The sequence below is a fragment of the Octopus bimaculoides genome, chromosome 6, assembly GCF_046866305.1.
Source record: "Octopus bimaculoides isolate indiv1 chromosome 6, ASM4686630v1, whole genome shotgun sequence".
In the NCBI taxonomy this organism is placed as follows: Eukaryota; Metazoa; Mollusca; class Cephalopoda; order Octopoda; family Octopodidae; genus Octopus; species Octopus bimaculoides.
This window is the reverse complement of record NC_142933.1, coordinates 114,637,540-114,654,564: the sequence shown is the minus strand read 5'-3', so window position 1 is coordinate 114,654,564 and position 17,025 is coordinate 114,637,540. Positions and strand designations below refer to the sequence as shown.

Here is a 17,025-nt window from a genome sequence, read left to right as displayed (position 1 = left end):
TACTCTGAGTGAGAGTCCCTTTGTCGCCAGCAAGGGTAAGAGCTCTCTAAACTTTGCCCAGGCTATTCTTATTCTAGCAGCTACACTTTCAGCGCACCCACCCCCACTACTAACTTGGTCGCCCAGATAGCGGAAGCTATCGACTACCTCTAGTTTTTCACCCTGGAATGAGATAGAAGTTGTTTCCTGTTTGTTTGCAGTCTTTATTGCACCTGAACATCTGCCACAAACAAAAACTAACTTGCTAGTTAACCTGCCTTTGATGTTGCTGCACCTCTTATGTGTCCATAGCTTGCACCGGGTACATCTTATAGAGTTACTACCTACTCCTTTTCTACATACTGAGCAGGGCCATCTACCTGAAGGGGTTTGTGTTTTATCTACCTTCCTACTTATTAGGATTTTGGTTTTAGCTAGGTTGACTCTAAGGCCCTTGAAACTTCTCCTCTAGTTCTGATAGTGACTCCGCAATTAGGGCAAGGTCATCAGCATAGAGGAGCTCCCAGGGGCAACCTGTCTTGAACTCCTCTGTGATTGCCTGGAGGACTATGGTAAATAAGAGGGGGCTGAGGACGGAACCTTGGTGGACCCCTACCTCTACCCGGAATTCATTGCTGTACTCATTTCCAACCCTCACCTTACTGGCAGCATCTCTGTACATGGCTCGCACAGCTCTCACTAACCATTCTTCTATCCCAAGTTTCCTCATTGACCACCAGATAAGGGATCGGGGGACCCTGTCAAAGGCTTTCTCCATGTCAACGAAAGCCAGGTACAGAGGTTTATCCTTAGCTAGGTATTTCTCCTGCAACTGTCTCACTAGAAATAAGGCATCAGTAGTGCTTTTACCTGGCACGAACCCAAACTGCATCTCATCTAAATTGATTCGCTCCCTAATTAGTTGGGCTATGACCCTCTCTGTAACTTTCATAACCTGATCTAACAGCTTGATGCCTCTGTAATTATTTGTATCTAAAGCGTCCCCTTTACCTTTGTACCTTTGTATATATATCTTTGTATTATATACATATGTGTTTGTGTGTGTGTGTATGAAATAGAGGCACACTAAGAAGTGGCAATGCTTATAACATAAGTGTGTACAGTTACATTCAACACATTTTTGTACACTCAGATGGAGAAAAACTTTCGCTGCAGAGACATTGTGTGTGAATACACACCAATGAGCCATGGAGGACATTAAACCAAAGACGTGTGCTTCTGTGTGGTTATGCTTCATCAGCTACAGACAAGCTCTTGTCTCTTGCTATAGACGAGATACAAGGCTTATATATATATATATATATATATATATATATATATATATATATATATATATATAGTAAAGCCAGTCGCCACATCAAAGTGGCTGAGTTGAATGTTACTACTAGTTTAACCCTAGGCAGATTCTTCCCCAGCTGGTTATCGGTGCAACACTCTTCAACACTGTTTTGCACTGATAACCAGCTGGCATAGAATCTGCCTAGGGTTAAACTAGTAGTAACATTCAACAGCCACTTTGATGTTGCTTTACTGCTTAGTATGGTTACTTGAGATTTTACAAATTGCTATTTTGCTTATATACATACATAGATACATACATATATATTATGTGAATGGACAAGTGAAAGAAAGAAGTACTCAACATACCTCGTAGAAATTATACATATTATTTAAAACAGTTAGTTTAGACCCCATGTGCAACTTAAGGTTCTGTAGGCTTCTTACAGAAATGTAGCTAATCAGGCACTCAGATATATATATATATATATATATATATATATATATAACAGATGAGATCTAGAAATGCTCAATATAAAAAACATTTAGAAGTGCTCAAATGTTTTGAACTTACTGAGGATTAGATGCCTATCGCTCCACTCTGAAGACAGAGACCAGGTTTACTTAATGTGTGTATGGTTCCATTACTGGTTGTATATCCTCGACTTTTTGCGAACTACATCTGTCAACATTATGAAGTAATTCCAAGCCCCCAGAAACAGCTGTCTGACCTGTAATCCTATTCCTTCTCCCCTTAATTTTTTGTGTTTTTGTACTCTGTGTAAATCAGCTCTGTTAATATATAAATAGCTCTATATTTATACATGAATGTTCATCATCTGAATATTTTCAGTCTTTGTTTTCTCTCTGTGTACACATGTATATGTGTGTGTATTTTATATATCTAGCCCAAGTGGCTTTATTTGTTTATTTGCATCATTATCTGTGTGTGTGTGTATATATATATATATATATATATATATATATATATATATATAAATTTAGCTGTGGATTCTGCATGAAGCCACATTGCAGGATGAAATGCACTCTGTCTAAACTTTAGGACATAAGCAACAACAAAGTTGGTCTGTTTTCTCTGTTGGTTTGTGTATGCCTTATAATGCCGACTATTGCAAATGATAAGGTCTGTCTAAATCCATGTTGGCATCAACCAGTGGACGTATGATAATATATATATATTATTGTTTTACATCTCACTTCCATAGTGCACATGTGTTGGATGAGTTGTTAAGGTCCAAGTCATTACTTATTTGTAATTTACTGCTCTCCTAGGTAGGTTGAGTGACCACATCTTATATGTTTTGTTGCATTTTAGGCTTTGTTCCTACAGCTGGCTGCCCTTTCTAAAGGCTAACTACTGCATGAAATACACTGGGTACATTTTATTGTGGCACTAGCACTATTAATATTGGTTTCAAACTTTGGCACATGGCCAGTATTTTTGGGGAAGGGAATAAGTTGATTACATTGACCCCAGTCTTCAGCTAGTACTTACTTTATTGATCCAGAAAGGATGAAAAGCAAAGCTGACCTTGGTGGCAGCTCGGTGCCTCAACTGGTACTATTAATGTTGCCATGTACTTGACAAGGCTAAGGAGTCTTATGAACTCCACATTTTCTCTCATCCAGCAGTTACTTTTGAGAGAGTCTCCTGGGTTGATTTATAATAGTACTGAATCTAGTGAACGGCAGCAAATTTGCTGAGTTTTGAGTGAATACGTTGCAGCATTTGTTCCAATATTTTGTACTGTTAGTTCACACAATACTTCTTTCATCCTTTTAGGGTTGATAAATAATCCAGCTGTCCAGATCAGTAAGTTGGTGAGATTGAGAGAATATCAAAGAGGGTGTTTTGCAGGATCTGTTCCAGTTCTAGGTGTTCTGAGTTCAAATCCTGCTATCTGTCTCATCAAAAAAAAAAAAGAAAAGCTGAATAGTGACACGTTCATCAGAAACTGCGATCTGCAGATAATACAGATAATGCCAGCATCATCATCATCATCATTTAACGTCCGCTTTCCATGCTAGCATGGGTTGGACGATTTGACTGAGGACTGGTGAAACCGGATGGCAACACCAGGCTCCAATCTAATTTGGCAGAGTTTCTACAGCTGGATGCCCTTCCTAACGCCAACCACTCAGGGAGCAATATTTAAAAAATCAATGGAAACTTAATTTCCTTGGATTGATCAGATCAGCTGCATCACTACAATATCTAACTCTGTGTGTGTGTGTGTGTGTGTGTGTGTGTGTGTGTGTGAGATCTCTGTAAATTGAATATGTCTCCATTTCAAAATTTCTTCTCATATGCTTTTTTTTTTTTTTTTTTTTGCTTTCTTCCCCCTGCATTATATTTCATATTATATAGCCAGTTGTAGCAGGAAATAATGGTCATAATGTGTGTAGATTTCTTTTTAATTTTAAAACCTTTCCCCTTCCCTTACAAGAAGAGGAATTTTTATGGTGATATCAAAGAGAACAGGAGGTGTCAATAATTTTTCCTGAGCATTTATCTTAACTACCACCTTGTTACTTCAGATAAACATGGAGAATATCTACTTCTCTATGATTCAAGGTAGGTACATTTCTTTATCTTCCTGCCATTGTTACTACCTGGAAACTGTTGTTAATGATGCAATATTTAGTTTTGTCTTAATTCAGTGGGAAGAGACAAGTTGCATGTTCTTGGTAATTTTAACCAGTCATTTAGTCCCGTGTGTAAATTTGTGCTTTAGTGGATTTATTGGTGTGTCTATGTAAATGTGTGTGTATATGTATATATGTACCTTATATGTATATATGTATATATGTACATATATATATATGTGTGTGTGTATATATATATATATATATATATATATATATATATATATATATATATATATATATATATATTTAATAATATTAGGGATAAAAGTCCAAAATTACAGGTAAAATCAATTTATTAAAATTAAATTAAGTTTCACAGTATAAATATATATATATATATATATATATATATTAGTTTTAGGGAAAAGAACCAAGGTTCATGAACTCATCGATGAAAATCCACTTTCACATATAGAAAAATTAATAAGTAAAAGCACAATAAATAAGTATAATATAATACAAAGTAAATATCAGGCTCCAATCTGATCTGGCAGTTTCTACAGCTGGATGCCCTTCCTAACGCCAACCACTCCAAGAGTGTAGTGGGTGCTTTTACGTGCCACCGGCACGAGGGCCAGTCACACGGTACTGGCAACAGCCACACTCAAAAAGGTGTTTTTCACGTGCTACCTGCACGGGAGCCAGTCCAGTGGCACTGGCAATGACCTCGCTCGAATGATTTTCTAACGTGCCACCTTCGAACATTAGGCCTCACTGAGGCAATGACTAGTGACCGAGACCTTTGGAAATGTGCTATGCTTGAGAGGACCTTGCAAGCCAAGTGAGTCCATAACTTGTGGCCTATGCCAGTGGTGTAACCAGCCCACTTAGGCGTACTTTTCTTTCATTGGACACTAAACTCTGCTTGTGAAGACCTGTTGAGGCAAGTGAAATCAAAATCAAATTCGATGACAGCCCCGCATGATTGGCATCCTTGCTAGTGGAGCGTTAAGAGCACCAACCGAGCATGATCGTTGCCAGGGCCGCTGACTGGCCCCCTTGCCGGTGGCACGTAAAAAGCACCATTGAAGCATGATCGTTACCAGCATCACCTTACTGGCACTTGTGCCTGTGGTACATGAAAAACAATATTCAAGCGAGGGTGTTGCCAGTTCCACTGGACTGGCTCCTTTGCAGGTGACATGTAAAAACACCATTTGAGCGTGGCTGTTGCCAATACCATGTGACTGGCCCTCATGCCGGTGGCATGTAAAAGCACCCATTACACTCTTGGAGTGGTTGGTGTTAAGAAGGGCATCCAGCTGTAGACACTCAGCCAGATCAGATTGGAGCCTGGTGCAGCCATCTGGCTTACCAGTCCTCAGTCAAACCGTCCAACCCATGCCAGCATGGAAAGCGGATGTCAAAAGGTTAATGATGATACATATGGGTGTATATATATATATATATATATATATATACATATATATATATAATTATATGGGGATGATATTATTAAAATACCATCACGAGTGGTTAGCGAATTATCAGCCTTACAGGCAAGTTAATAAATATATATATATGTATATATTTTATTGATATATCATCATCATCATCGTTTAACGTCCGCTTTCCATGCTAGCATGGGTTGGACGATCTGACTGAGGACTAGTGAAACCGGATGGCAACACCAGGCTCCAATCTAATTTGGCAGAGTTTCTACAGCTGGATGCCCTTCCTAACGCCAACCACTCAGAGAGTGTAGTGGGTGCTTTTACGTGTCACCCGCACGAAAACGGCCACGCTCGAAATGGTGTCTTTTATGTGCCACCCGCACAAGCCAGTCCAGGGGCACTGGCAACGATCTCACTCGAAAATCCTACGGGAGCCAGTCAGGTGGTACTGGCAACGGCCACGCTCAAAATGGTGCATCTCATGTGCCATCCGCACAAGAGCCAGTCCAGGGGCACTGGCAACGATCTTACTTGGCTTTCCGGGTCTTCTCACGCACAGCACATTTCCAAAGGTCTCGGTCAGTAGTCATCGCCTCGGTGAGGCCCAATCTATATATATATATATATATATATATAGATATATATGTCTGTGTGTGTGTGCAGATATATTCATATATGTCTATATTTATGTATCAGTTTTAACCATCAGTATATTTTTGTTTTTAAATTTTAATTATTTTCATTTATTAGATCACAATTCAAACTATATTTGAATAAAAGGAAAATTTTCAATTAGCTCTTTTTGTAAGCTTTTGACAGAAATTTCAATTAGCCTAATGCACTTATTTAGTAACGTTCATCCTTCATTGTGAAGATGATCAAGACTCAGGATTGGCTTTTATGTCTGGTCTGGTTTGATGAAGCCTCCTGTATTTAGTTTATATCTTGCAATGTGAGATACTCAGGTTAACTCGAGCTTGGAGAAGTTAATGTTTCCTCCCTGCAACAGTTTTCCTTTTGCTTTCTTACTGTTTGGGCATCCGTGTGACTCAGACTACCACATTTGTGTCAGTTTTGACTAAGCAGTTCCCAGGTGTTCAACGCAACTATTGGCAGTGTTGATAAAGCTACAAAAATGGACTTAAAATTTAAGAACATTTTAGAAAAAGTATATCAATGTAATGTTTCATTTTTATATTTGTTCTGCAAGATTCTTGATTTGGAGTCATTTGTTGAAATAGATTTTGTTGTATCCCGAGAGGGTCATCATGCCAATAATAAACACATGCATTGGCCCATTTTCACTTCTTTGTTATTTGTCATTTGGTTATTTAACAAACTAATTGATTACTTGCTTAATCATTTGGTTAATCAATCAACCAAACTTTTTAATGTCTCATAGACGTGATTACATTTTAAGAAATTTTGTCTTGCCAAGTATTAGTGCCATATAAATGCTCATTATTAACATTATTTACATTTGACAGATATTTAGACACCCACCTAAAAGAACACACTAGTATACCGATAAGAAACTTGATGGAAATGTTGACCTTCTGTGTAGAAACTACCTACTTCAGTATGGACACTGATATGTATTGACAAGAGGAGGGTTTAGCTATGGGTTCACCATTATCGCTGATAATAGCCAATATATACATGTAATACTTTGAGAATTTGGCTTTAGGATCAACACCACTAAAACCAACCCCATGGCTGTGATATGTTGATGACACCTTTATACTCTGGCCCCACCAGGAAGATGTTCAAGTGCTCTTAGATCATGTGAACTCAATAAAGCCATCCATACAGTTCACAATGGAAAAGGAAAAAGACAATCAGCTAGCATTCCTGGACATATTGATAACACACACCAAGTATGGATTCAGGACATCCGTATACCGCAAGCTGACCTTCACTGGACAATACCTCAACTTCAATTCCCACCATCCATACAGTGTAAAGAGAGGGATTGCTCAGTACCTAAAACATCGTGCAAAGAATCTAAGTAGCGATTGTGATACCCACCACGAAGAAATGATCAAGCTCAGTAACAATCTATTAACAACTACCCCCAAAAGCATACTATCCACTCCAATTATGAAGAAAAGAGAGGATGAAACCAATGAACTGTCCATAGTCTGTCTACCCTATGTGAAAGGTCTTTCTGAAAAGACACCTGATAAAGGCTGGAGGGTATATCAGCCGAAACGTGTTAACAACAAACAAGATGAGGACAAATATCTGTCAAATGTAAATAATGTACATAATTCCTCATCTCTTAAATATAGCACTGTACCATATAAATGCTCTTTGTGATCTTTAATATACACTTTCCATTTTGTTAGAAAAAATTATATGCTTTGAATGTTCTTAAATGATGTTTATTTTTGCAGCATTATAGATACTAATAATAATTGCATTAGGTTAATTAATAATCTTTTATTTAAGCTTATATAATTTAAAAGAATAAAATATTCTCATATAATTTCATATATAGTTTGATTTGTAAGGAATTAAATAAGCAGGAATAATTAATGTTTAATCATCAGTATACTCTTGCCTTTAAATCAAGTGATGCCACTGTATATGTGTATGTAATCTTTGGCATTTTTATTTGTTGTATATTTGAGGTTGATATTGGGCTTTTTTAGGAATTCCTGTTGCTATGCCAGTAATATTTTTAAAAAAACTAGTGAATATTTCACATTTTTCACTGCATATATTCCAGTGGATTGTTGTCACCATACCTTTGAAAAGTGGTAGTTTTATAGCCATATATTTTCACACCTAAAGTATTAGGCATGGTGAACTTATATATGTTTATGCTTTTTGTTTACATTTTTCTTTAAAAGTTCATTTCTTTTTTTTTTGTTTTTTGTTGTTTTTTAAACCACAGCAAAGTGTATTGCACCAGTACTTAATATGGTTCAGTTTGTTTCTTTACAAGCCACAATAAGTAATTGTTGGTGAAAGACAATTCTCCTTTTAGACTTGATGCTCAGCTAAAATTTCCCCTGAAATCTGGTACTGTGCCTAATAACCCAACATAGTTTTAATGCAACTTTATATCTTTCTTTCTATGTTATTGTTTCATTTATTTAATTTTTACTTTACCAAATTGTAATGTGAGTGCTATCTTGGTTTATACATTTGTTTGGTTTGTTGGGATTTTGAACCTCTCTCCTGCAATGCCTTTCATATTCTGGCAGAAAAAATAGGTTTTATGCTAGGAAGCTTGTAAACAGCAGAATATTTTATTATAATGATGATTACCTATTGATGTGTATACATGTAGCCAAAATCAAAGAAAGGCTTTTCTATCACCCTCTAATTGAGTCAAACTCTAAAGATTTTGAGTAGTAATAGTTTTAAGAACAGCACAAAGCTTATTAACATATTGAAACCAGGGATTGAACCAAGGGCCTTTAGATCTTCTGCTGTATACTCTTTCAAATGAGCTATTTTGGCTATCTGTAGCAATATATTTACTGTCATTAAAATGAGAAAATTTTGCTAAAGTATACCAAATCTAATATATTACTGGGTAGAGAAAAACTCAATTCTAAATTTTAAATAATTTAAAATTTAATAGATTTGTTTTGTTTTTATACAATTCTTATACCTTTTACTTGATTTAAATTTGACTGAAATTTGTACATTGACAAAGATAATAAAACAGATATGCAGCAACTGAGGGAACTATTCTTCTTAACATCAAAACTTTTACCCTAGATATGTCAAGGTTTGGTAAAAACACAACAATTCAGGTGTTACTCAACCTACCCAAAAAAGCAGCTAAAACTTTTGCAATTCACATCTTTAAATCAATGGTATATTGAACAGACTAGTAGCTGAATTACAAACTAGTGGGTTATCATGACTGTAACACCTTTTTTTTTCAGAGTTCTTTGGCTATCACTGATCTTGCACTTCATTTCTAGTACATATGGGAAGGACCCTGTACAGGCATGTGATTTGCTAGATATAACAGTCAAATTTACCTCAAATTACACCTTACTGTCTTAGGTTAGGAGAAGATACATTGGAAAATGTAGTCCCATATATATATATATATATATATATATATATATATATATATATATATATCATTGTTATCATCATTCCCTTTTCCAAGCTGGCATGGGTTGGGTGGTTTGACAAATTTTGTGTGTGAGCATTTCAGATTAGAGGCAGATAAAAGAGCAACTTCCAAAATGACTGTGGAATCAATTTTCCATGTAACTTCATGATTTATTTGTAAAATTGATATAGAAATTAAATATTATTTACTATAGGGGTGGTACTGCAGTCATTACAAACTTAGAAGTCTATAATTTCTGATGTCATTATGTTTCATAATTAAATACTTATAAGTTACCTAATACTTTTTTCTCTTTTACATGCTTTTTTAAGTTGGAAATACTTTCTTGCCTTGTGGGAAACAATAATTTGTTTTCGTATTGAAAACATTATCATTCACACATAAAATGTGTATGCAATGCACTTAGTGTTTAAATACATATGTGTATGTGTGTGTGTATATTATATACATAAGGGCAAGTGAAAATATATATGCACTCTTGCTTTTGTAATTTATTAAAACAAAAGCAGAGATTGAACAATTACGTCATTTTTTGGCATAGTCTCCTTGCTTTTTGATACACTTCTTCCAGCAGTCCATAAGCTTGCTTATTTCATGGGAGAAGGAGGCTTATGGTTGGTTGCACAGTCATTTATGCATCACTTCCTGAGCTTCTTCATCCATAGCAAATTGATGACCTCATAAAGGATGTTTGAGCAGTCCAAAGAGATGATAGTCAAAAGGAGTGAAATCTGGGACTGCATACAGAGTGTTCCAGAAACTTGAAACCCAATTTTTCATTGGTTGCAATGGAGTAGACAGCCATATATAAATGTGCATTGTCATGCAACAATAGCACTTGATTTGACAACAGACCTCAGCGTCTGGTGTAGATGGCTGGTTTCACTTTGTTGGTCATCATTTCACTGATGGCTGTAGACCTCTTTTCCAGTATTGTCCCTTTTGCATCTCAAAAAATGGTTAGCATCACTTTTACTGCAGAAGGTTGAGTCTTGAATTTCTTTTTCACTTGTGATTCCAGGCATTTCTGCTCCATACTCTGCAGTTTGGATTCTGGCTCAAAGTGATGGACCCAGGTCTCATCTTCTGTGGTTATTGTCTCCAAAAAAGCTTTGCCTCCATTGTTTACACTTATGTGCTTCTGTAAGCTCTCTTGGCACCCATCTTGTACAGACTTTACAGAAGCGAAGCTTGTTGTGGATGATTTCATATGCAGAGGACATGCCACCTCACCAATGGTCAGTTGTTGGTTCACCAGAACCATCCTTCAAGCTTGTTGAATTTTCATGTCAGTGTTGGAGGTTGGTGGGCATCCTGCCTCTTTGTGCTTCACACTTGTCCAGCCATTTTCAAAATTCTCAATCCACTCATACACATGTCTACACAGTAGAGCATTGTTCCCCTATTGTACTGAAAGTCGGTGATCTATTTCAGCTCCTGACACACCTGCAGACTTGAAAAATCAGGTCACTGATGTTTGTTCTTCCTTGGTGCACACAGCCAGTGGAGCAGCCATGGTTACTCTGTTACGCAAGAAAAAAAAACAAAAAAACTGGAGTAATCGTAACCACAAAAGTACCAGCTTTTAGCATGCAAGCATTGAAAGCGGTGCAGCCAACCTAAAAAAAGGTTTGGTGAAAGTGTGGATAATTTTTGATTTCCCCCCAGTATATAGGGGAAGGCATGTGATTTCCAACCACATTGTTCTAGAGTTCAGTCCCATTGCATAGCACCTTGGACAGGTGTCCTCTATAGCTTTAGGCCACTCAAAGCTTTGTGAGTGGAGTTGGTAGAGATAAACTGAAAAATGCGTCATATACACACACACATATATATATATATATATATGTATATATATATATATATATATATATATATATATGCTTGTATGTGTGTAGAAACGTTTGTATAGAACATATATGTATATATAAGACACAGGAGTGGCTGTGTAGTAAGAAGCTTGTTTCCCAACTACATGGTTCTGAGTTCAGTTCCACTGCATGGCATCTTGGGCAAGTGTCTTCTACTATAGCCTTGGGCTGACCAAAGCCTTGTGAGCAGATTTAGTAGATGGAAACTGAAGGAAGCCCATCATATATGTATTTGTGTGTCTGTTTGTCCCCGTAAATTAGAGGTTCAGCAAAAGAGACTGATAGAATAGGCACAAGGCTTACAAAGAATAAGCCCTGGGGTCGATTTGTTCAACTAAAAGCAGTGCTCTAGCATGGCTACAGTCAGATGACTGAAACAAGTAAAAGAATATGTTTATACATGTGTGTGTGTAATATATCCTTAAATATGCATAGCAATTAGCCTTAGTGACTCCTGGAGCAATTTGTCATAGTGACCTTCATGGCAATTTGTCTTAGTAGCTTTCATGGAGATTTATCTTAATGACTTTCATGGTGGTTAATCTTTGTGACTTTTAGCCTTGCTGACTTTCATAGCATTTCAAAACGAAAAAGTGGAACAAATCAATTGATTTTTAACTTGGAATTGAACCCATTTCACTAATCTGTCTCAGCCGGAATTTCTCTCTTGCGCTGCTGTGCTTGTCACTTTTGAATACATTGTACTACCATATATCTATCTAAATAATTCTCTCTCTCTCTCTCTCTCTCTCTTTCTCTCTCTCTCTCTCTCTTTCTCTCTCTCTCTCTCTCTCTCTCTCTCCCTCCCTCCCTCCCTCCCTCCCTCCCTCCCTATATGCCTGCTTGAGAGCATCAGCAATTGTGGAACTCCATGCCATAATCTGACTAGCTGTGATTTTTCTTGGGCAAGATGCAGTAGTGGTTTCCTGATGCCTTCTGACAATCTGTTTACAGTTTACTCTGTTGTCTCTTGCTCTCCTGTGCTTACCCCTGAGGCACAAGGTCTACTTAACCATCAGGCAAGGAGACTGGTTCGCAGGACATCTGTGTATGTCCATACACTGGAGGACTTGTGTGATACAAGTCTAGAGGTTGGTGGGGTAGCTTTCCTCTAGTCTTGCATGTTTTACCCACAGGACAATCTTCTGCTATTTGACCCAGAGCTAAGGCCTTTGATGGGTACTGCCACTCCAAGTCAGAGCTGACTTGGACTTGTCATGACTAAAGGGTAATTCTATACTTTCCAACCTGGATCCTCACTACTGAAAGCAGTTTAATGTCTTGTCCACTAGAAATATATAACTCACTTGTTAAAGGAAATTACAATGTATTAGTGCTTTGCCATGCAAATATTGTCTCTACTTATCCATTCTAGAAGCAACAGTAACTTTTTCAACTACTTTATTTGTAGGTGGTTTTAATTGCTCATAGCTGAAATTTCTAGCATAACCAGTACGTCAACAGAGATGAAGCAGAACTGGCATGTGAAGTGAATTTAAACGAACCATTCTTTCAGTATAATACTTATTAAGAATTGGTCTGCAGTTAAATCTGCAGGGTAACTTATATAAGGAAGACAGTGAATGATATGCTTGAAAAATGTACTGTAAAAAGTAAACTATAAAGATTTCCCTTCCATTTTACAAATAAAATAATTTATGATAAACTTTAATATGTCTGTCATAGTACTTGTGTATGTATGTATGTGTGTGTGTGTGGGGGGGGGCGTATGTGCATGAGTTCTCTCAATCTAGTTACTGTTTCATTTTGTTGTTGGACAACACAGAAATCTAATCTGCTGGTAAAGTTCATTAATGAATATAGATGAGGTGAAAATATCATTCTGAAGCAAATTTGTTCTAAATCAAAGATATGTTGGAAGTATATAGTTTAAATTCACCGAGAATTTTTGTCATTGAAATAATCCCAAGCTATGATATGTCATTATACATGCACACACACACACGTCATCACCATATGCATCATCACCATTCAACATCCATTTTCCATGCTGGCATGGGTTGGATGATTCAATAGTATCTGGTGAGCCAGAAGACTGCACCAAGCTCCACTGTCTCTGGATGCCCTTCCTAATGCCAACCACTTTACAGAATGTACTTGGTGCTTTTTACATGCATGCATTTGTCTCTTTGTCTGCTGAGATGAGTTTAGATGGTGACATCACTCTTAGTGCTGGTGATATTTGTTAACATTTTCTGTCAAAATATTGCTAGTTCTGTGCTTTTGGATTCCTCTGGAAAAACAGAGCAAGTGTTGGTGACAGGAAGTGCATCAATTTCCTCCCATCTAAGTGGTAAAGCACTTAAATACAGTCAAATAACATTTTGGTAATAAATTAGTGATTTTACAATTCATAGCTAACTGAAATATGCTGACATTTTATTTCACTAGCATTAGTGAAGTAAATATTCATGATAACTCTATTTTGTAGATTATCTAATTGTTTACTCAACTTTCTAGCTGATATAGGGTACAATCAAATATCATCAAAATGATAAGCATTGTTCTTTATGTGTCTTTCATTTTCTTCATGTAGCAAAAAGATATTTTGAACTGGTCTGAGGAATTCATTGTGTCCATAGATAATATTCAGGATTTCAATGGATTCCCTTTCTTTTCTTGTCTGTTAGTTAAAAGCAAAAATATAAATATGGCTACAGTTTGATTTCACTTTGCAGCACCTTAGGCATCTGACTTCTACCATAACTTTCAGTTGATCAATATCTTGTGAATAGAATTTAGTTGATGGAAGCTATGTAGAAGCCCACTGTGTGTGTGTGTGCGCGCACACACACACACACACACACACACCAGCACCACCACCACCACCACCACCACCACCACCACCACCATCATCATCTTCATCTTTAATGTCTGTCCTCGATGTTGGCGTGTGTTAGATGGTTTGACGGTAGTTGGCAAGCCAGAGGACTGTATCAGGCTCCACTGTCTGTTTTGGTATGGTTCCTACAGCTGGATGCCTTTTCTAATGCCAACCACTTTACAGTGTGTACCAGATGCTTTATTATTATTATTATTTAAAAAAAATTTTTTTTATTTATTTATTTATTTTTTATTTGTGGGGTTGCCAAGTAACTTGCAAGACAGGAAAGAACAAGAAAAGGAAAAAGTTTTCACAACTAAGTGATGGTGGGGTATTTCAGGGGCGAAGAAGAGGTAATTTTGTGCCAGGGATATAGCAAAGATACATGACTAACCTGCATTTATATAAGGGTGGGTTAGAACATCTAGGAAAGTAAGACAGTAATGTTGAGTGCTGGAGCAAAACCCTTAAGAAGCAAGGAATAGTACAGGCAGTGGATCAGGAAGTGGGATGGTGGTTGTAAGAGTGAGACAAGATTATCAGATGGTTAGATATGGGGATAGGGGTGAATGTAGAGAGTGATGAACAGGAAGATATGGGTAGGGGTAAGATGAGAGGGATAGGAGTGGCTCAGAGATGATAATTCAAGGAGTTGATGAGGAACAAGGCACAAGAGCAGTGGTCATGGCAGTAAACATCAGAGGGTGCTGGAAATGATAGCTTCTTTCTAGTTTTCACAAATCTTTTGCATTTAAGTCCCATGTCTCACTACCATGCCACATTGCTGTTCTAACACAAGCATCATACCATCTGCCCTTCATTCTAAGGGAAAATACCTTTGTTGCCAGCAGTGGTAACAAATCCCTGAACTTTTTCCACCTCATTCTTACTCTGGCTACTATACTATGAGAGCAATCACCTCTGCTAATTATGTCTCCTAGGTAACAATTACTTTTAGTGAGCCATTTAGGTAGTTAAGAGAATCTGTTCCCAGTGTTCTCATAGTACATATTGTTACATACAAGGCTTACTCTCTATGTTAGTCTGCTTGTGACTTCACTATAGCTTCTGTGTGTCCATAGTTTACACTGGGTACAACATACAGTGTTTATACCTTCTCATTTTTTGCATATTGAGCAATACTAGTTCCATGGTGATACTGAGGTTCTGTCTTCTTTTCTCCTTACTAAAACTTTGCTAAGTTTACCTGAAGCCTCTTGATTCTAGGTTTAGCTTCCACTTCTAAATTTCCCTCTCCAATTTTCGCCTAAGAATCAGCTATGAGAACTAGATCTTCAGTGTTTAGGAGTTCCCATAGACAGCCACTCTTAAACTCTTCTGTAATGGCCTTTAGGGCTCTGATGAATAGGAGAGAGCTGAGGATTGGGTCTTAATGGACAGAATTTAGAAATTAGGTTCAACAATATATTTTCCCTTTCATTTGTTTCAGTCATTAGACTGTCCATGGTGGGGGTCACCGCCTTGAAGAAATTTTAGTTGAATGAATCAACCCTGCTTACTTTTTTTACACCTGGTAATTATTTTATCAGTCTCCTTTGCCAAGCCACTAAGTTACAGACACTGCCAGTTGTCAAGTGGTGGTGGGAGATAAACACTGACAGAAACACACACACATGATGGGCTTCTTTCAGTTTCTGTCTATCAAATCCACTCACAAGGCTTTTGTCAGCCCAAAGCTAAAATAGAAGACACTTACCCAAAGTGCCCTGCAGTGGGACCAAACCTAGAACTATGTGGTTTGGAAGTAAGCTTCTTATTTCTTTATTGCCCACTAGGGGCTAAACACAGAGGGGACAAACAAGGACAGACAAACAGATTAAGTCGATTATATTGACCCCAGTGCGTTACTGGTACTTATTTAATCGATCCCGAAAGGATGAAAGGCAAAGTCGACCTCGGTGGAATGAATTTGAACTCAGAACATAGCGGTAGACGAAATACCGCTGAGCATTTCGCCCGGCGTGCTAACGTTTCTGCCAGCTCGACGCCTTCTTACCACACAGCCAATTAAAAAAAAACTTAAAAGCAGGAAATGATTATACTGAAATATAACTAATGAAATGATAATTTCTAACATGTTTATTTTAGTTTATAAGGTGCTGGCATGGCTGTGTAGTTAAGAAGTTCACTTTGCAACTACATGATCTCAGGTTCAATCTGACTGCATGATACCTTGTACAAGAGCCTTCTACTGTAGCCTTGAACTGTCCAGTATCTTGTGAGTGGTGGCATTATGTCATGCTTGAGAAGACCCATTGAGCCAAGCAAAATCGCAGTTGTGGCAAATACCGGTGTCACACAAATCGGCACCCGACCAGTGCACATAAAAGCACCCGTTACACTCTCGGAGTGGTTGGCATTAGGAAGGGCATCCAGCTGTAGAAAACTATGCCAAATCAGACTGAAATCTGTTGCAGCCTTCTAGCATGCCAGCCCAGTCAAACCGTCCAACCCATGCCAGCATGGACAACGGATGTTAAATGATGATGAACTGTGTGGGAGCTGCTTCTTTCCTGTCTTGCAAGTTACTTGGCAAGCCAGCTAGTGGTCGGTGATATGAAAAAGGCACTCAGTACTCACTGTAAGGTGATTGGTGTTAGGAAGGGCATCCAGCCATAGAAATCATGCCAAAACTGACATGGAGTACGATGCTGTCCTGTGGCTCACCAGATCCTGTCAAACCATTCAATCCAGACCAGCAAGTAAAGTGGACATTAAATATTGATGAGATGTACACGCACATATACACATAAATACATACATACATGTATATATATATAAATGTAAATTAAAAAAACAAAACAAAAACAAACAAATGGAGAAAGAAGAGAGTTGTTTTAT

At 37.6% G+C, this 17,025-nt stretch overlaps 1 protein-coding gene across 15 annotated transcripts in view; it reads left to right on the top strand.

Moving 5' to 3' along the window:
* Positions 1-17,025, top strand: part of LOC106881457 (protein-L-isoaspartate(D-aspartate) O-methyltransferase) — a 58,924-nt gene that overhangs the window by 20,733 nt on the left and 21,166 nt on the right. For 5 of the 15 annotated variants that reach the window (XR_008264346.2, XR_008264345.2, XR_016242403.1 and 2 more), the window contains exon 6: positions 3,838-3,874. The exons of 8 other annotated variants lie outside the window; for them this stretch is intronic. Coding sequence is in view for 3 of the 7 variants with exons in the window: in XM_014931848.3 (XP_014787334.1) it covers positions 3,838-3,841 (4 nt within the window). In the remaining 4 variants the exon portion in view is untranslated. Of the gene's footprint in view, positions 1-3,837; positions 3,875-12,729; positions 12,991-17,025 lie in introns of those variants that run through there. 2 more of the 15 variants (XM_014931847.3, XM_014931845.3) reach the window with 2 other exon arrangements.